We start from the raw sequence: 21,627 nt of genomic DNA on the forward strand, positions 1-21,627 counted from the left end.
AGTGGTATTTATAAGGGGCGTGGTCTTTTCCTTTTCTGAGCCTAAAATGCATGCATTGAACTGGACGGAGATTTGAAATTCCGTTCCCAGAGCGACCTCGTCAGGGGAAATCCTACTACAGCCCCAACTCCAGCAGAACTTCTAGACTCCAGTCTCATGTATTTCTTGTCATGTTTCCCATCCAGATTTGGAACATGGCTTCAAACAAACTGACATTCTTGAACTCCTATAAAATGAAGATGTCGGTCATCCTGGGAATCGTCCAGATGGTTTTTGGCGTCATTCTCAGCCTTTTCAATCACATGTAAGTTTCACGATTCACTTTCTGCCCGTGGGTCCGACCACATCAACAATGGGCAGGACAGCCACCGGTTTGGTCCTGTGTCCCTCTGTGCAAGATTTCCCTCCTGGGGGGAGTGCTCTCCCGGATCATGTGGCTTGAGCCAGGACAAGCCGGTGTGCCAGAAATGGCACCTTTATTTCTCCTGAGCTGAGTCACTCAAAGTGAGTGTACTTTTCACAACAGAAGTATTTGAAGGTTCAGAAAAACAAGGAACCCTGTGTCCCCCCAAGCCTGAGAGGCCTCTGTTGGTGGCCTATCCAGGCTTAGCTCCCACTAGCAGGCAAATGGGGTGTAAGTGCATTTTGGCCAAAGTGCCCTCAGATTCTAATTCCATTTGGGGTACCTTCTTCCCACTGGCAGCTGCCTCTCTCTCACTTGGGCCATTAATGTTGTCCTATCTATTCCTTTCCTTCTATCAAGACCCATCTGTGGAAAGTTCTCCAACTTACTTATGCTGAAGGTCTAACTGTTTGAGACAGCTTTAAATGTGCCTGCTCAGAGGTACCTTGTGTGGATATGGCAGCTTGTCCCCACAGTGCGTTGTGTTGCCAGAACCCCACCTGGCGTGTAGTTTAGGAGCATGTGAGGGCAGCATGGTGCCACAGAAACAGTATAAGGTTTGGAATCAGAAGTTTAACAACTCTTACTAGCTATGTGACCATAGGCCTGTTGTTTAATGTCACTGAGATTGTTTTCTTCTATGGAATGGGAATAGGGTAGTCAGAATGGGTTAGGTTATTGTGTAGTAACAAACAAGCCCTACATTTCAGTGGCTTAGGACCACGACACATGTGTACTATGGGCCCACTTGGAACTCTGTTCCTGCCATTCTCACACTGGGTGGCACCTGGGTGGATGGGCAGCCACCATCTGGAGCACTGCCAGTTGCTATGGCAGAAGGAGATGGTCAATTTCTCATCGACTCTTAAGCTTCCTTGGAATGCATGCCCCTTCTGTTCCCATTTCACTGACAGAGCCAGTCACATGGTGACCTCTGACCTGAAAGCCCATAGAAATGTAATTCTGCTTGAAAAACGCATATATTTAATGAATTGAGTAATGCCAAGCCCCTCGGTCCTACTGCCTGCAGGTGCCGTGAGAAGTCAGTGGGAGGCGATCCCCAAAGTGCCCCCTGGACTGGACCCTGACTATGTCGCTGCGTGTCAGGCCAGCCTCAGCTCCCCCCAGGGAGCCTGCTTTACTGTGGATCTCCCTTTACCCTCAGGTCACTCCTGTGCTTAACAAAGGGAGTGGGGGGCCCTTTCTGGCTTTTCAACTTGGGGACCCCTGACTTGGCCTTGTGGGGCCCTCCCTGTGCCCGAGAGCAGGACTTGGCAAACTTTGTGAAGAGCCACATAGTAAATATTTCAGGCTTTGCAGGCCAGAAGTCTCTGCCACAGCTACTCAGTTCCATGGACAATACATAAACAGATGGGTGTGTATGTTCCAATAAAACTTCACGAACACTGAAATTTGAATTTCATGTAATATTCATGTGTCATAAAATATTATCCTTTTGACTTTTTTTCACCAACCATTTAAAAATGTAAAAACTATTTTAAACCTGCAGGCTGCACAGAAATAGGTGATAGGCTCAATTTTGCCCAACGGCCATAGTTTACTGACCCCTGTCTAAGGACATTTTTAGGAGAAAAGCTTCCAAGCCGCCCTTAAATATCTTTGTGCCTTTGATATGCATGAAACAGTGGCCAAATCACCAACTCTCCTCGTGGCCATGACCCTTGCTTCAGACTTTTCCTTCTCAACCCTGGTTTTCTCTGAATCTTTTGTGCAAAATGCTTTCCTTTCTCTTTTCCATCCACACATGATTGCCGCTTGCCAGAAGAGCAGATGCAGTTCAAAGATGTTCAAAATGTTCAAAAAAGGAACATTTTGTGTCTTGGGGAAAATAAGTAGCCACTGAATATTTCCTCAGTGCTCTGTCTTGTACATGTGTGTGTTTCCCGCCCCCAGATACTTCAGAAAAACTCTCAACATCGTTCTGCAGTTTATCCCTGAGATGATTTTTATCCTGTGTCTGTTTGGATACTTGGTTTTCATGATCATTTTCAAATGGTGCCACTTCGATGTCCGCGTGTCCAAGTGCGCCCCGAGCATCCTCATCCACTTCATCAACATGTTTCTGTTTAACTATAGCGACCCTTCCAATGCACCCCTGTACGAACATCAGGTATTTATGGGTCTTTTTTTTCTTCTTTTATGTGCTAAAATTATGTCAAAACCCTCTTATACTCTTGAGTGTTGTAGAGACTAGTTATTTGCAAGACTGACTATCTTGGCACCAGTCAAGGGTGCTATCTCTACATTTCAGGGGCTTGCATTAGATGGCTGTACAGGTGCTGAGAACACTGCACTCAGTGCGTGGTGGGGCTCCAGCTGTTCCTCTCTGGGCCATACGTGAGCGGGGTTACTGCTGTAGGGTTGAAAACTGGGCTGTTGTTATCTGTGAAGAAAGAAAAAAAATCCTTCAAACTGATTGGCTGAAAACTATAAATGCTCTGAAGAGCACCTTAAAATCGAATAATCTTTTATTCTAAAAATAAGCTGTAACTAAAGTTTACAAGAAAGAAAACTGAAATAGAGTCAAGAAGAGGGGTCCCTCCATTCACATGGGTAGTGGTTTTCCGGAGAACTTGGACCAAACTCGTGCTCTCCTGCAGGTTTCCATGGCTTGTTGGAAGTGCTTTTTTTCCTTTTACTCTCTTCTTCCACAGGCAGTACCTCCCAACTGGACTTCATTGCCATTTTGATTTCTTCCATCTCTAGTAGTTCAGCTTAGCAGTTCAGCCACATTATCAACTTAATATTTTATTTTTAAAAAGTGTGTCTCATAGGAGCTGCATGTAAAAATAACTGATGAGTAATTTTTGGTAACACAAATAGTTCTCCTCTGGCTCCCTGCAGTGATTAACCTAATAATATTCCTTGAAGGTAGATTTTTGCTAAAGGAGGGCCCGCTTGTGTAGGTTCTCATTCCTCTGGCTCAGGCTCTTGGGCTGGTTCCCCTATGCCAAGTGGCCCCTGGGGGCACATGTTGCCTTCCAGTGATGGATCATTCTGGGTGTCCCGGTCGTGGCCATGCTCCTCCCGTGGCCACGCACGTCCTCATGAGTGTGATTATTAGTTGTGTTCTCCTCCCCTACAGGCACAGCAAATAAGAAGCAATGCCACGTGACAGGGCATTTTTATGAAAAAATGAGGAATAGTTTTAGATAATAACCAGAGAAGACATACACCTTTGAAAGCTCTTCTGCAGTGGCCCACCTTCCTATTGTAGCGTCTTTTTGTTACACATCTGTTGGTAAATGAAACCGCCCCACAAGACTGTGCCATTAAATGGATGCATTTGGAAGGTTCATTTACTCAGTGCTGGAGCCTAAAGGAAAGTTTACTTGGATTTGCCAAGCAAGTCTTCTATTTTAGGCAAAGGTCTCAGATTCACCAAGTATTTCATGTACTAACCCCTTTCATTCCTTCACGAAGACTAAAGTCCTTCCTTGGTCCTCAGTATGCACCGAGCATTGCACAGTACCTGGCTTCCAGTGTTTGTCCTTTTTTTAAACATTCTTTTTTTTTTTTAACCAAATGTGCATCACAGTGGTTCAAGATTCCTCCCTCCCCCAACCCTGTCTACTCCCCTCCCCCCTGGTGACCACCAGTCCCTTCTCAGTGTCTATGAATCTAATGCTGTTTTGTTCCTTCTGTTTTGCTTTGTTTTCATACTCCACAAACAAGTGAAATCATTTGGTATTTGTCTTTCTCTTTCTGGCTTATTTCACTGAGCATAATATCCTCTAGTTCCATGTTGTTGCAAATGGCAGGACTTCTTTTCTTTTAATGGCTGAATAGTATTCCATTGTGTATATGTACCACCTCTTCTTTATCCAATCATGTACTGATGGACACTTAGGTTGCTTCCATATCTTGGCTATTGCAAACAGTGCAGCAATAAACATAAGGGTACATTTATCTTTTTGAACTAGGAATCTTGTTTTCTTGGGGTAAATTCCTTGGAGTGGAATTACTGGGTCAAATGGTATTTCTATTTTTAGTTTTTTGGGGAACCTCCATACTGCTTTCCATAGCAGTTGAACCAATTTACATTCCCACCAGCAGTGTAGGAGGGTTTTTTTTTTTCTCTGCATCTGTTATTGCTTGTCTTTTGGATGTTGGCCATCCTAACTGGTATGAGGTGGTAATATTTGGCTTTAATTTGCAATTCCCTGATGATTAGCGATGTGGAGCATCTTTTCTTGTGCCTGTTGGTCATCTGAATTTCTTCTTTGGAGAAGTGTCTGTTCAGGTCCTCTGCCCAGTGTTTGATCTAGTTATTTGCTGTTTGAGTGTTGAGGTGTATGAGTTCTTTATGTATTTTGGATGATAACCCTATATCAGCTAAATCATTTATGAATATATTCTCCCATGCTGTAGGTTGCCTTTTTGTTCTGCTGATGTTGTCCTTTGCTGAAACCAAAGTTTTTTTGTTTGATATAGTTCCACTAGTTCATTTTTTATTTTGTTTCCCTTGCCTGAGGAGATGTGTCCAGGGAAAAGTTTTTCATGTTTATATTCAAGGGCTTCCAGTTTCTTTCCATTCGAAAACCTTAGTGGGAGTTGGCTGGTTTGCAGATTCATTATCTTGACACAGTTTGAAGTTTCCAGAACCTCATATTGGGGCCATGCAGCTGGAGGAGACGATGTACACTGACAAAGGGAGCCCCTTCCCAGCCCTGCTCTTAGTGCTGTCTTAGTGCATGTTTGAATATCAAAGGAGAGCAACAGATAAATATAAACCTCCTGTTGTTATGTCCATCATGGGGAGAAAAGCCTCGTGGGAAAATGGACAAACCGTGGTGGCCTGGTGAGCGCGGTGCACGCTCATGCGGCTCCTCTCCCTCCTTTGAGCTGTTAAGAGTGGAAGAGGGTAGAAGGTTGAGTAGATAGGATGTTCCTACTGTTATCAGGGTAAATCTTGTTTCAATAAGGTAATAAATCACTGAGAGCTTGGCCAGAATGGTTGAAGAAATGTGAAGGCTCAAGAAACACTTCCCCTTTTACTCCAAGCACCCAGTCACTTCCACAGCTTTCAGTAGATCTGGCCAAGCCCACGAGGCTTCCCGGTGCATTCGACAACAGCAGCTCAGGGTCGCCCCTCAAAGCTGCTCACTGGGGAGCGTATGATGAAAGAGGTGGGACGTGAGGATATGGAAGGAAACGTGTACCAGCATGATAAGCGGGACAACTCCCGGGCTCCGACAGAGACACAGAGATCTTAGGTGCCTCAGCCCACGTGGATCGTGAGAGACAGTGAAAGAGAGCTCAACAGGCACGTCCCAGACCCCGTGAGGGGACGCACCCACACTGAGTGCACGGGTCAGGCAGAGAGTGTGAGAAACTATTTGTCTGAAAGAGCAAGAGGGCTGAGAGAATGATCTGGTACTGGAAACATAAAATTACCGATGGAGGTAATGTTTCTGAGTTGAGTGACCCGAGGACTTTTGGTCACTCTAGTGACCTGTGAAGTCACGGGTCCGGCCCTGCTGTGCCCAGGGCTGGCAGAGCCACCCACATGGAGCAGCATTAAAGGGACAAAGGACACCTTTGTGGTGTGCCTCATGAGCATTCCTCGTGCACATGGCTGGGCACGTATGGTGCGGGTGTGTGATAAGGGGCTGTTTAGGGAGTGAGGGATAGAGCGAGTTTCCAGTACCCACTGTACTGACACTGGGTACAACCGGACTGCCATTTCTCTCTCTGCAGTAACAGTATTCCGCGATGTGAAAGTGAATGCATTCACTGAAATGCCTTAGATCTCTCACAGTGCAGCTGAAACAATCCATATTTGTCATCTTTATCATAAAAAGTATGCTGTGTGATCACCTTAAAATCATAGGCTCTTACCCTCTTGGTTTTACAGCAAGAAGTCCAAAGTTTCTTTGTTATTATGGCTTTGATTTCTGTGCCATGGATGCTGCTGATTAAGCCATTCATTCTTAGAGCCAATCATCGCAAATCCCAGGTAAGAGCCACTCATATCAATTCACTTACTGTGGGTAGGAATATGGGCATCTTGGAAATAGAAGTCTGGGGTTTAGAGAGCATGTTGGGCTCACCGAGGCATGAACGACTGTGGTGAGGTGGGGAACCGGGTTGCCCGAGGTGGGTTTCTTTCTGTAGGGTTTGATTTTTCCTTGAAGCCTTCTTACTTCCAGCATAATGTTCTATTAGGGAGGGGCAAGCACATTTAAATCTTATGTCTTGCAAAGTTTGTTCAGAGAAAATATTTTACTATCATTTTAGTAAATGAATAATGAAAGTTGTTTTCATCAGGATTATTCATATTGAATAATGAAAGTTGTTTTCATCAGGATTCTAAAGTTGTGAGCTTTTACTATTTTATGTTACAGATTGTATGGAGATGCCCAGGCATTAACAAATTCACATTAAGTCTGTTTTTATTTCTTTGTGGTTTTTCCCTATTTGCTAAATACCAGTGTCAGCCCACCTCTTCGTCTTGTCTGAATTGCTCCTGAGCCTCAGATTTACTCAGCAAGCGAAAGAGTTTGCTGTCAGCCTAAATCAAATAGGATTTGGGAAGATTAACCTTCCAGGGGACATCGGAGTCTAGAAATGACACGCAAGCGCTATTGGAGATTATCAGGCTCTGCTTTCCTTCACAATAGTGCAGAAGATTAAGTGGAATGTGCTCAGATCATATAGGTTTTAAATGGTTGTAGATATCTTCGGATAAATCCTTTTTTTCTAAAAGCTCTGTTGGCTATATTGATCTGGCTGACCCCAGTCAGGGCACAGGGAGGATGAGACTGGAGTTCAGTAGACTGGCCCCTAGGTGGCGCCCTCTTCCTCTGTCACCTACTTCTCCCACTATTTCCCGCCAGCCTTGTCTAGTTCCAAAGCCTGTCTGATAAATACAGGCATATGAATAGGAAGGCAAAGCTAAGAATCCTTCTTTACCCTTTGGTTACTTGGTAAGAGACCAAGGTGGTAAATGTCGGTTGAAGTGGAAGGTTGTCCTTGTCCAAACAGGGGACCAGGTATTTCACAGGAAGGTGGCAAATTCCTGTTTGCAGAAATAGATACAACTCTCTTTACTAGAAACTCAACCTGTCTGTAAGTCCAGGGCTAGCGGCTGTCTCACCTGATTCCCAGGCCTCTAAAACAATCGCTCGTCTTGCTCTGTGCCCTGCAAAAGCTGTTTAAATCGTTGCTGACCTCAAAGTGGTAGATTTCTCCCTTTTCCCCACAGACGACTTGTCCACCAGGGAAGGACGTGGAGAGGTCGTCGTTAGTCCGCCGTGGTGGATGACACCTCCTAGACTGACTGTGGGAAGCAGGAGCTCCCCAAGAGCCTTGTCTCCTTGGTCCTCGGGATGTGAGGTGGTCCCTTAGGCTGCTGCTGAGGGCCCTGCTGGTCCTTTCCACATCAGAAACGTTTCCACCATCTCCACCCAAGAGATGATTCTAAACTGGTGGTATTTGGCCCTCTCCCAGTTTTGCCTATGAAACCTTAAGGAGGCCCAGTGCACAGAGATTATAAACAGATTTGTTCTGATGGGCCTTAGGGGATATGAGCGGAGTTCCCATCTACTCAGCTCCTCTCTGACCCGCGGCCCTGCAGAATGTGGTTTGGATCCCCATTGGTAGAGGGCCACGTCTAGTGGTATGGCCTTGTGGCTTGGGCCGCACAGGGCCAGGGAGTGAGTACTCATCTCGCACCCCTGGGGCCTCTCGCCTTCTGCTTCCTCTTCTGACTTGCTGCCATGGACTCAGGTGTCTCTCATGCCCATATTTTGGGTCACAGTGAAGTAACTTTGTATTTCTATATAAAGTCTTTACATTTATATATGTACATTTTAGGGTATTGTTTACTGAAGTGTAACATACATACAGAAAAGGGCACAGATGATCAGGGCACAGATCATGAAGTATCACAGAGCAGACACATCTGTGTGACGGGCACTCAGATCAATACACAGAACATCCTCACCCTCACCCCTAGGGCGGCCGTTACCCTGACAACAAACACTAGTGGGTAGCTTAGCCTGTTCTTGAACTTCATGTAAATGGAACCACGCCGTATGCCCTCTTTTGGATCTGGCTTCCTTCATCCAGTGTTAGATATTGTGTGTGACTGTTCTACTGTATCCCTAGCATGAATTTGCCACAATTTACCCATTCATGACTGAGATGTTTGCACTCTTGATAATTATAGGTGGTGCTGCTTTAAATACCCCGGGCATGTGTTTGGCACGTGTGTTTTCAGAAGGTTGCTGACACCGTATTTAAAGTTGGTCTGCTATCCATTTTATTTCCCTGGGCACCAAGCTCAAACACTGTCAGCTGTTGAGTAAGCAGAGAAGATAGGCCCTGGGATTCAAAGTCCAATATTGTGCTTCTGCAAGATTATTCATGTTCATTTTAGCCAATTCTGGGTTAATAACCAGAGAAGGCTAGAGTTCAGGCATGAAAATGGAGAGACTATCTTTTATTTCTTTTTTGAAACTTTCTTCCTTAAGTTGGGGGGAAGAAATTAGGATTTCAGGAAGACAAAGTAATGTTAACATGTGCCACATCCCTCACCATGGGGCTGGAGCCATGGGGCTGGGAAGCAGGCTTAGGGAGAGCCCCTCTCCGTACCGGGCACCCTGGAGTTCCTGTCCACGTGGACTCAAGCCCACTTCCAGGCTCTGCCCAGGGCCAAGCACACAGCGGTATGGCTACCTCAAGACCCTGGCATGGCCGAGGTGCCGCTGCTTGTGGGGAATGTGGGTGGCCATGGAAACGGCAGTGGCAGGGTCCACGCCGTGGGATGAAAACAAGGAGGGAAGGGAGGGCGGCATGCCGTGGTGCAGGGCCAGCAATCCCCTGCTGCCGCGCCCCAGCGTGGGACTCTGGATTCGAACCTGGCCTTTCAGGTTCTTCTGAGGATTTATTTATTGAAATAGGAGGCTCGAACCTATTTTATTTAGGAGTTTATTGACTTGATTTATAACTTATAAATATTTAAACATATAGCATAAGGACTTCCTTTTTACCTTTGCTTGGGCCTTTCCAAGTATTAGGTGCAGACCTGCTAAAGAAAGAAAGTTAAGATACTTCAATGCCTAATTTGCAATACCCCACCTATGAAATCATTTTAGGAGAAACTTTGGATGGAGGTATGAAGTTTCACATTGACTTGAAAGACATATTCTATTCAGACTCAGGGATAAAACCAGGCCAGATTCACTGGGGACTATACCTAGATTTTTTTTTCCTTAGCTATTTTTATAAAGTGATGTTTTATTTTTAAAAAGTATATTTGTGTTGGAAAGCTCAGTCTTCATCTGTCCAGGCCGCTATAAAAAAATACCACAGATACTATCATGGTATAATATAATACTATAATACTAAGGTATGATGGAATACTGTCATCTTTGGGGATTAGGATTTCAACATATGAATTTCAGGGGAACACAAGCATTCAGACCATAGCAGTCATTAATCTCTCCTAAGTAATTTTGCCCATAGAAATCTGACTGTTCAGATCACAAGGCTGTGTTGAAGTACCACTGGCAATTTTATGACTGTATTTTTGACAGTGGGAAGACACTCTGGTACAAGCATGGGTTTACTGTGAAGATTGTGATTAATTTGGCACATCCCAGAACACCATGGAGAAAAGCACCTGCTCTGGCATCAGAATGCCTGGGTTTAACCAGCCCTACCAGCTTTGTGATCTTGGGCACATTTCTGGACCTTTCTGTGCTGTTAAAGTGGGGTGATAATTATGCATTTATAAAATATAAAAAGATTATTATGAAGACTAAATGAGATAATATAGAAAATCTAGAATGGTGTTTGGTATGTAGCTAGTATTTGACGAGAACCTTTATTTTATGTGGAATTGTTGTACAGATTCTAAGGGCGAATTTAGTGTCTCATTTCCTTGCTTTCTGACAGCTGCAGGCATCCACAATCCAAGAACACACCACCGAGGACATCGAAGGCGCCACCTCGAACCTGTCCACGAGCCCTGGTCAGAAGGCTCCTGCAGGAGCCCATGGGGCCCAGGACGACCCTGAGGAAGAGGTGCGTGGCCCTCACCACCCAGCGGAGGCCTCCCAGGTTCTGGAACAGGGCCTAGTCAGGCGCGATAGTCAAACAGTTAGCAGCCAGCAGGGCGTGGACCGCAGCCCTGAACGGACTTGGGAGGCAGAGCTGGGAGGGCTGGGAGGACCCTGCTGGCGGCAGCCCGGTAATGGCTCAGCTGTGGAAGCTGGGGAGGCCCCAGGAGTGGGGGGGGGGCACCGGTGATGATCAGAACAACAGCTATGTACCAACCGATCTAGGAGTATTTTAATACTTTAGCCCAGGTGCTGCTGTTGTCTGTGAGTTTGAGGTGAATGTCAGCCTTCAGACCTAGTGACATAGGAGGTCCTAAATGTTAGTGAGGCCTCCGTAACTCAGAACCGTGCCCCTGGGAGTCAGCTACATTTATTTTGAGCTTTCCATGCAGTGTCCCTCCGACCATGAGAGCAGAGCCCAAACCTAGCCCTACCATTGGGGCAAAAAGTGGACTCTTTGTTCCCAGCTGTTCTTCCCCAGTGGCAGCCTGCACAGCCATCACTGCCCCTCTGTTCTCGGCCTCAACCCTGGCTCTGTGCTGGTTGACTTCTCTTTGTGACACCATCTGCCTCTCCTGTGAATTCAGGAATTGTTCCGTTCCCTCCTCCCTTGCTGCCCCTTTCAGACCAAGGACAGCCACTCCCCCCTTAGGAATGTACCACATTTTCTTAGACAAGGCAGCTGGCTGTTTTTATACCGTGATAGACGTCACCCACAGTCCCCAACTGGCTGGGGGTTTTAGCTGATCTAATCTAATTATGGAGTGGGGACAGGATTCCTTTGGGGCCTGAGGGATGCTGTAAGTAGCTACATTTGTAGTGTTAATTACTAATAAAGATACTCACTTGAACTAATGGAAGGTCAGTTAGAATTAATGAAAAATCTGGGTCATGGACAATTGTTTCCAACGTGATTTGAGGTATAGAAAGTAAGCTGTACTCGTGGTTACTGATATGTCTGAGTCTGTCAGACCTGCTGGAATCCAACCCATACATCTTGCTCATCAGATTCCAGCCTGTCCAGGGCAACCTCCTGCGTTTAATCTTTCATGCCCTCAGTATATACCCAGTCAGTGTTCACCATGAACTGGCTGCCCTGCTCTGGACAACCTCAGGCTCCACGGCTAGGCTCCCTCCCCAGGTCCGATCATGCATGGGTCTCCCATTGCAAGGCAAACACAGGCTTGACTCTGTTTCTACCTCAAAATCCTCTGCACCTCTCTCTTCACCAGGGATTAGTCAAATTCAAGGTTAAGGACACAGTTCTCTGGACTGCCAAGTCTGCCCAAGACCTTTGACACTAGCCACAAGTTTAGTGTCCCTCAGGACCACCCTCACTCCAAACCAGCCAGTTACATATCAGAATCCACTCAGACTCCTTCAGGTTTGATAATTTATAGAAAGACTTATAGAACTCAGGAAAGTGCCATACTTAAAATTATTGTTTTATTTTAGCAGAAGTATATAAATCAGACTTATAGAACTCAGAAAAGTGCCGTACTTAAAATTATAGTTTTATTTTAGCAGAAGTATATAAATCAGAACCAGCCAGAAAAAGAGGCATGTAGGCAGAATCTGACACTCAAGGGTTCCAAATGCCAAGCTTCTAGGTCCTCAGCACCGGCATGTGGCGATAGGTGCACAGTGTTGCCCACCCAGGAGGCTCATGTGAGCTTCAGTGTCCAAGGTTTTATGGGGTTTCATTATGTAGGCATGACTGAGCACCCTATTGGGTGCGGGGCCCTTCCCTCTGTTCCCCCAGCACTGCTTCGCTCTTGACTATTGCACATCCATAATGTTGTGCGGTGTCTGTTGGCATTTTCTCCCTACTAGACTGTGAGCCTCTCTGGGGCAGGGGTGGCCCCAGTCAGACCACTCCCGCCGTATCAGCGTGCGTGGAGGAGACACTGAGCTACTGCTGTTCTGGGCCTGCATCCCCACCCCGCCCCCGCATACCTGGGTCAGTAAGCCAATCAACGAGTTGGGTTCTTTGCTAATAGGCTTTCCCTTCACTGGTCCATTTTGTTGCCAGATTAATCTTCCCCCAAATATTTATTTCTCCCCGCCACTTCCTATGCAGGTGCTTTCCATGGTTCCTCCCTGACTCCAGCGGCCCTTGGTTGGCCTCTCCTGAAACTGTCACTGTTGAATGCTTTCTTTTGCTCCTCACCACAAAAGCTTCCAGTTGCAGCCAAGTTGTTTCTCCCTCAAACTTGCCTGTGTGATGCTCCTTTGCCTTCACAGGACTCGTTTTCCTCACTTCCGTGTCCTGGCCCTCCCTGGCCCTCACGGGGCAGCACTGGTCTCACCTGGGACACCTGGCCTTACCAACCAGTGTCTCTCCTTCGACCTCTTCTCCAACTATTTCTGGAAAATGTCGCTGCACACACTCGCATCCTCCTTTGTGCTGCTAATTCTCTTTCTAAAGTATACTGATACTTAGTTTCCCCTAGTTCAACTGGAAATGTCTTCCCAGAGCCCACGTCTCATTCATCTGTATATCCTTTGTCATACTTTTCATGTAAAAAAGTACTGAATGAGCAGTATAAAAACTTCTCTCTTTCAGTTCAACTTTGGAGACATCTTTGTGCATCAAGCCATCCACACGATTGAGTACTGCCTGGGCTGCATCTCCAACACAGCCTCCTACCTCCGCCTCTGGGCCCTCAGCCTGGCTCATGCACGTGAGTGAGCCCCCCACCCCAGCAGGGGCCCGGCCACGTCCCCCCTGGGAAACAGGCGCAGTGTGCTTGTAGGTAGAGGTGCCTCCTCTAGATCATTCCGGTGCGTCCTTCAGAAGAATGGCCCTTCTTTCTTAGGAAAAGTGACTTTTTCAGTGTGTCTGGCTTTCCATAGCTGGAATGGCTTCCCTCTATATCAGTTTCCTGTTGCCTCTGAACAAATTGCCACACCTTAGCAGCTTAAAATACTGCAGGTTCACTATCTTATAGTTCTGCAGGCTGAAAATCCTAAAACCAGGGAGTCAGCGGGGCTGGTTCCTTCTGAAAGTTGGAGGGGAAATCCCTTTCCTTGCCTTTTCTAGTTTCTAGATGCCTCCTGGTGCTCCTTGGTGCCACAATCTGCTTCCAGCATCGCACCTCCTTTCCTCTGACTGATGCCGCTGCCTGCCTTTCATAAGGACCCTTGTGGTTACACTGGGCTTAGCTGGATAACCCAGCATAACCTTATCTCAGCATTCTTAGTCCTATCTGCGAAGCCCCTCTTGCCGTATAACGTAACATTTCCACAGGCTAGGATTCCATGACTGTCTTCAGAGGGATCACTTTGAGAGAAGGTCCGCCATGATTGTGAGCACTGGTAGGAGATGGGCCAGTTGGCACCTACTGAGCTGTCCTGCAGCAGGTGTTCACCACCTTGGTGAACTCACAGCTGTCCAGGCTCAGGCCAGCCCAGTAATCCAGTTTTGGTGACAGTTCAAGCCTCGGGGTTGACTTAAGTCTGGAATCCTGATTCCCCACTTGCTTTGTAAGGCCCTTCGGTCTCTGCCTGCTTCTCCATTCTAGTCTCTCTGTATCCCTCAGCAGCTCCCAGCCCGCTGTACCCACCCCTTCATGTGCAGGACCTGTATGAAGGCTCCCGAAGATGCCATGGTCTCTGGGCCCCTCCGTGTGTTTGCCCCACAGCTCCCTTGCCTGAACTGTTCCTCCTTTGTTCGACTCTCTCCCCGCCTGATATCTGATCTCCCCTCAGAACTCAGCCGCACAGTTCCTCCTCTGGGAACCTTCCCTGTCCCCCAGTCTAGAAGGTGCCCTTTCCCTGGGCTCTGGCAGCACCGCTATCCTAGCACCAGGTGTAATTCTGTTTTGATTAGCCTGTCTCCCTGTGAGGCTGTGAGCTCCTGGAAGGTGAGGACCCCGACGTTTACCCCGGCATTCCCAGCACTAAGCATAATTCCGGGCACAGAGAAGCCAGGCCACAGTGTGTGCTAAATGGATAGAAACCAAAGCCGCGAAAGTGAGTTTGATTATCGATTTACAGCAGAAACACAAGTGCATTAGTCTCCACTGCTCAAGGGTGTTCATTTCCTTGCATTAACTCCCACACATGTACTCTTCCACGTGTACACAGATGCTTAGTTGCATGCATCCCACCTGTAAGTATCTGCACACAGATGCCCATAGGCACCTGCGTATGATGTTCACTCATGGGAGCTGGTTGTCCAGGGGCCCAAAGAGGATCTGTGGGCTTCGTGTCATCAGTGGTGTTGATGTCAGCTTTCAGCTCCAACTCAGCCATGGTGTGGAGGACTCGGGTCACAGAAGGGCTGAGTCTAGACAGGACAGGAGGAGTTTCAGCATTTTCAGCGTCTGGGCCAGAGTTTGACATGAGATGTCGGAGTCTCCTCTGGCTCTCTCATGTCCTTTGAGGACATAGTTTGACTCCAGAAAGCCCACGTGGCTCACAGCTGCCTGGCATGTTCCAGTGTTGGATCTTCCTGGAAGTTCCTGAGAGGTATTGCTCCTGCTGACACCTTCCACTCCATGCAGACTTGCCTGTAGAGGCAGTTTGGTGGAGTGAAAACAAACTTTAAATACTGATTTATGTTCCAGTTTCCATTCTGCCACTTTTAACTGAGTGGCTCAGGCAAGCAGCTGAACCACGGGCTGCTCTGCAGTCGTTTGCTGTCCATGTCAGTCAGGCTAGGCAGGAATATGTTGCGGCAACAGCCGGCCCCAGATTGCAGCAGCCTAAAGTAAGCGGCAGTCACACTTAATCACGTTTGTGTCCATCAGTGCCAGGCTGAGGCCCAGCCCGGGAGGCTTTGTTTTGACACATGCTTCAAAATCACCAAGATGAGGGGCGGGTAGCCAGAGTGACACACTGGAAATTAGTGCCTTCCTTCCCACAGGTGTGTGGGAGGCGCTCATGAGGTTCTGTGTATGAAACGCTTCCACTCAAGTGAAAATAGGTGGTATGACTGCCTGTCAGGACTGGGGACAGAGGAAGACGGCCCTCAGAAAAATTCTCTGACTTTGCCCTATCTAAGGGCCATGGGGTCCACAGCACAGCACAGAGCACATTGCTGTCAGTTTTTTTTGTTAAAATACCATTGATATACAATCTTATGAAGGTTTCAACATTCACCCATATTATCAAGTCCTCACCCCCTCTACTCCATTGCAATCAATCTCAATCAGCGTAGTAAGATGCTATGAAGTCATTACTTGTCTTCTCTGTGCTGTGCTGCCTTCCCCCTGACCCACCTATATTGTGAGTGCTCATTACAATGCCCATGAATCACCTTCTCCCTCCCCACCAAACCTCCCCAACACCCTTCCCTTAGGTAATTGCTAGTCCCTTCTTGGGTTCTGTGTGTCTGCTGCTGTTTTGTGCCTTCAGTTTTGCTTTGTTGTTATACTCCACAGATGAGTGAAATCATTTGGTACTTGTCTTTCTCTGCCTGGCTTATTTCACTGAGCATAATACCCTCTAGCTCCATCCATGTCATTGCAAATGGTAGGATTTCTTTTTTTATGGCTTAATAATATTTCATTGTCTATATGTACCACATCTTCTTTATCTATTCATCTATTGATGGATGCTTAGGTTGCTTCCATACCTTGGCTATTGTAAATAGCGCAGTGATAAACATAGGGGTGCATATGTCTTTTTGAATCAGGCATCTTGTTTTCTCTGGGTAAATTCCTAGGAGTGGAATTACTGGCTCAAATGATATTTCTATTTTTAGTTTTTTGAGGAATATCCCTATTGCTTTCCACAATGGTTGAACTAATTTACATTCCCACCAGCAGTGTAGGAGGGTTCCCCTTTCTCTGCATCCTCTCCAGCATTTGTTGTTGTTTGTCTGTTGGATATTGGCCATCCTAACTGGTGTGGGGTGATATCTCATTGTGGTTTTAATTTGCATTTCTCTGATGATTAGTGATGTGGAGCATCTTTTCATGTGCCTGTTGGCCATCTGAATTTCTTCTTTGGAGAAGTGAGTGTTCAGATCCTCTGTCTATTTTTTTATTTGGGTTATTTGTTTTTTGGTTATTGAGGCGTGTGACTTCTTTATATATTTTGGATGTTTACCCCTTATGGGATAAATCATTTACAAATATATTCTCCCATACTGTAGGATGCCTTTTTGTTCTGCTATTGGTGTCCTTTGCTGTATAGAAGCTTTTTAGTTTTATGTAGTCTTGTTTGTTCATTTTTAGTTTGTTTACCTTGCCTGAGGAGATATGTTCAGGAAAAAGTTGCTCATGTTTATATTCAAGAGATTTTTGCCTATGTTTTCTTCTATGAGTTTTATAGTTTTATGACTTAAATTCAGGTCTTTGCTCCATTTTGAGTTTACTTTTGTGCATGGAGTTACACAATAATGCAGTTTAATTCTATCACATGTAGCTGTCCAGTTTTGCTAACACTATTTGTTGAAGAGGTTGTATTTTCCCCATTGTATATCCATGGCTCCTTTATTGTATATTAATTGGCCATGTATGTGTGGGTTAATATCTGGGCTTTCTATTCTATTCCATTGATCTATGGGTCTGTTCTAGTGCCAGTACCAAATTGTTTTGTTTACTGTGGCTTTGTAGTAGAGCCTGAAGTTAGGGAGCATAATCCCCCCAGCTTTGTTCTTACTTCTCAGGATTGCTTTGGCTATTTGGGGTCTTTTTGTGGTTCCATATGAATTTTAGAACTATTTGTTCTAGTTTGTTGAAGAATGCCACTGGTATTTTGATAGAGATTGCATTGAATCTGTAGATTACTTTAGGCAAGATGGCTATTTTGACAATATTAATTCTTCCTATCCATGAGCACGGGATGTATTTCCGTTTATTGGTATCTTCTTTAATTTCTCACATGAGTGTCTTGTAGTTTTCAGGGTATGGGTCTTTCACTTCCTTGGTTAGGTTTATTCCTAGGTATTTTATTCCTTTTAATGCAATTGTAAATGCAAATGTTTTCCTGATTTCTCTTTTTGCTAGTTCATTGTTAATATACAGGAATGCAACAAATTTTTGTGTATTGATTTTGTATCCTGCAACTTTGCTGAATTCAGTTTTTAGTTCTCGTAGTTTTGGGGTAGATTCTTTAGGGTTTTTTATGTGCAATATCATGTCATTGCACGCAGTGTAAACTTAACTTCTTCCTTGCCAATCTGGATGTCTTTTATTTCTTTGTGTCATCTGATTGCCGTGGCTAGGACCTCCAGAACTATGTTGAATAGAAGTGGGGAGAGTGGGCATCCTTGTCTTGTTTCTGATCTTAGAGGAAAAGTTTTCAGCTTCTTGCTGTTAAGAATGATGTTGACTGTGGGTTTGTCAAATATGGCCTTTATTATGTTGAGGTACTTGTCCTCTATACTCATTTTGTTGAGAGTTTTTATCAGGAATGGATGTTGAATTTTGTCAAATGCTTTTTCAGCATCTATTGAGATGATCATGTGATTTTTATCCTTCTTGTTGGTATGGTGTATGATGTTGATAGATTTTTAATTATTGTACCATCCTTGTATCCCTGGAATAAATCCCACGTGGTCATGATGGATGATACTTTTGATGTATTTTTGAATTTGGTCTGCTAACATTTTGTTGAGTATTTTTTCATCTGTTTTCATCAGGTATATTGGTCTGTAGTTTTCTTATTTTGTGGTGTCTTGTCTGCGTTTGATATTAGAGTGATGCTGGCCTCACAGAATGAGTTTAGAGGTGTTCCCTCCTCTTCTACTTTTTGGAAAACTTTAAAGAGGATGAGCATTAGGTCTTCTCTAAGTGTTTGATAAAATTCAGTGGTAAAGCCATCTGGTCCAGGAGTTTTGTTCTTAGGTAGTTTTTTGATTCCCAATTTGACTTCATTGTTGGTCATTGGTCTGTTTGGATTTTCTATTTCTTCCTGGGTCAGTCTTAGAAGGTTGTATTTTTTTAGAAAGTTGTCCATTTTTTCTAGGTCATCCAATTTGTTTGCATTAATTTTTCATAGTAACTCTAATATTTCTTTGTATTTCTGTGGCATCTGTAGTGATTTTTTCCTTTTCATCTCTGCATATGTTTACATGTGTACACTCTATTTTTTTTCTTGATAAGTCTGGCTAAGGGTGTATCTATTTTGTTTATTTTCTGTACAAACCCAATCCTGGTTTCATTGATTCTTTCTATTGTTTTATTCTTCTCAATTTTATTTTTGCTCTGATGTTTATTATGTTCCCCCTTCTACTGACTTTGGGCCTCATTTATTCTTCTTTCTCTAGTTTCATTAATTGTGAATTTAGACTCTTCTTTTGGGATTGTTCTTCTCTCTTGTGGTAAGCCTGTATTGCTATACACTTTCCTCTTAGAACTGCCTTCACTGTATCCCACAGGTTTTTGGGGTGTTGAGTTGTTTTCATTTCTCTCCATATATTGCTTTATCTCTGTTTTAATTTGGTCATTGATCCATTGATTATTAAGTAGCATGTTGTTAAGCCTCCATGTGTTTGTGGGCTTTTTTGTTTTCTTTGCATAACTTATTTCTAGTTTCATATCTTTGTGGTCTGAAAAGCTGGTTGACACAATTTCAATCTTGTTGAATTTATCAAGGCTCTTTTTGTGGCCTAGTATGTGATCTATTCTGGAAAACGTTCCATGTGCACTTGAGAAGAATGTGTATCCTGCTGCTTTTGGTGGAGTGTTCTGTGCATGTCTGTTAAGTCCATCTGTTCTAATGCATTATTCAGTGCCTCTGTCTCCTTACTTATTTTCTGTCTGGTTTATCTGTCCTTTGGAGTGAGTGTTGTGTTGAAGTCTCCTAAATTGAATGCATTGCATTCTATTTCCCCCTTTAATTCTGTTAGTATTTGTTTCACATATTTGGGTGCTTCTATATTGGGTGCATAGATATTTATAATGGTTATATCCTCTTGTTGGACTGACCCCTTTATCATGTAATGTCCTTCTTTGTTTCTTGTTACTTTCCTTGTTTTGAAGTCTATTTTATCTGATACAAGTACTGCAACACCTGCTTTTTTCTCCCTATTATTTGCATGAAATATCTTTTTCTACCCCTTCACTTTTAGTCTGTGTATGTCTTTGGGTTTGAAGTGAGTCTCTTGTAGGCAGCATATAGATGGGTCTTGCTTTTTTATCCATTCTGTAACTCTATGTATTTTGATTGGTGCCCTCAGTCCATTTATATTTAAGGTGATTATTGATAGATATGTACTTATTACCATTGCAGGCTTTAGATTCATGGTTACTAAAGGTTCAAGGGTAGCTTCTTTACTATCTAATGTTCTAACTTAACTTGCTATTACAAACACAATCTAAAGGTTGTTTTTTTCCCCCTCCCTTCTTTTTCTTCCTCCTCCATTCTTCATGTATTAGGTGTCATATTCTGTATTCTTTGTGTATCTCTTTGCTGACTTTGTGGGTAGTTGATTTAATTTTGCACTTGTGTAGTAATTTATTGGTCTACTTCCTTTACCGTGGTTTCATTTTCTCTGGTGACAGCTATTAAGCCTTAGAAGCACTACCATCTGTAGCAGTCCCTTTAAAATACACTGTACAGTTGGTTTGTGGAATGTAAATTCCCTCAATTTTTGCTTATCTGGAAATTGTTTAATCTCTCCTTCAAATTTAAATGATGATTTTTCCAGGTAGAGTATTCTTGGTTGGAGGCCCTCTGTTTTATTATATTAAATATGTCATAACACTCCCTTCTGGCTTGTTAAGTTTCTGCTGAGAAGTCTGCTGATAGCCTGATGGGCTTTCCTTTATAAGTGATCTTTTATCTCTCTCTGGCTGCTTTCAGTACTCTCTCCTTGTCCTTGATCTTTGCCATTTTAATTATTGTATGTCTTGGTGTTGTCTTCCTAGGGTTCCTTGTCTTGGGAGATCTCTGCATTTCCATGACCTGAGAGACTATTTCCTTCCCCAGATTGGGGGAGTTTTCAGCAATTATTTTCTCACAGAGACTCTCTATCCCTTTTTCTCCCTTCTTCTTCTTCTGGTACCCCTATAATGCGAATATTGTTCCATTTGGATTGGTTGCATGGTTCTCTTATTATTCTTTCATTCCTAGAGATCCTTTTATCTCTTTGTGCCTTGGCTTCTTTGTTTCCCTGTTCTCCAATTTCTATTTCATTTACTGTCTTCTCTACCTCATCTAATCTAGTTTTAAATCCCTCCATTGTATGTTTTATTTCAGATACTGTATTTTTGTATTTTTCAAAGTTTCTATCTCTTTGTTGAAGTGTTCCCTCAGATCTTGAATATTTTTCTGTAGCTCCATGAGCATGTTTATGACTTTTATTTTGAAATCTTTATCAAGAAGATCGGTGATTTCAGTTTCACTAAGCCATCTTTCTGGGCTTTTTCTTATAATTTTGTTCAGACCAAATTACCTTGCTGCTTCACTTTTTCAGTGTTTCCTATGGAATAATAACTTTGTGTAGGTGGCACCCTCTAGTGCCCAGAAGCTCGATTTCCTGGGCAGGGTCTCCAGCTGTTGGTGAGCAGTGGGAGTAGGCCTTTTTTTTTTTTTTGCCTTGTTTGTAGTGAGCTCTGTGGGCTGTCAGCTGATTGTGGGAGCAGGGAAAATACTTTCTGGAGCTGCTGTGCACCTGCAGCAGTGGTGGGGGTCACAAGCGAGAAGAACCAGCATGCTTTTCTGTGGGGTCTTCTTTTTCTCCAGATGTAGGCAGTCTGTTCTGCAGTCTTCAGGTTGCTTTTTCAGGATTAGTTGTATTTGCTGTATTTTCATGTTCTTTGTTTTTTTGGGAGGAGGTTTCTGCCTCACTTCTTATGCTGCCATCTTTTTTTCCTTATTTCAATAATTTAGTCATTAAAAAGCCAAAGAATCCATCCAACTTGCAGCACGGTGGAATGGCTAAGGAGTTGGAAGTGAAGCTGCACCCATGGGGAAGGGCCCCACATTACTCCAGCCAGGAGGATGCCAGAGCTCAGGGGGCACAGAGCAAACATGGGGGTTCCTCCTTGAGTTCCTATGAGTCTCTGATTTCATCCTGTCCCATTGGCTTCTCGCAAATGACAGGCTTTTATCTCTCCTGGCCAGGTCATTGTGACCTTTTAGTTGGTGCTGTCAAGTCAACACAACAATGTAATGATAGTGTCTCTCTGGAAGGAAGAGAGTGGAAGTGAGCTCTCTGGTTCTCTTCTTATCAGGGCA

General features: G+C 44.3%; 1 protein-coding gene across 5 annotated transcripts in view; it reads left to right on the forward strand.

The window, feature by feature from the left end:
• Nucleotides 1–21,627, forward strand: part of ATP6V0A4 (ATPase H+ transporting V0 subunit a4) — a 70,524-nt gene that overhangs the window by 46,670 nt on the left and 2,227 nt on the right. For 4 of the 5 annotated variants that reach the window (XM_017681061.3, XM_017681060.3, XM_017681062.3 and 1 more), the window contains exons 15-19: nt 186–304; nt 2,318–2,534; nt 6,282–6,383; nt 10,328–10,456; nt 13,058–13,175. In XM_017681061.3, coding sequence (XP_017536550.1) covers nt 186–304; nt 2,318–2,534; nt 6,282–6,383; nt 10,328–10,456; nt 13,058–13,175 — 685 coding nt within the window. Of the gene's footprint in view, nt 1–185; nt 305–2,317; nt 2,535–6,281; nt 6,384–7,631; nt 10,304–10,327; nt 10,457–13,057; nt 13,176–21,627 lie in introns of those variants that run through there. The other variant, XM_036994571.2, reaches the window with a different exon arrangement.

This window comes from Manis javanica, chromosome 6, assembly GCF_040802235.1.
Source record: "Manis javanica isolate MJ-LG chromosome 6, MJ_LKY, whole genome shotgun sequence".
NCBI classification, from domain to species: Eukaryota; Metazoa; Chordata; class Mammalia; order Pholidota; family Manidae; genus Manis; species Manis javanica.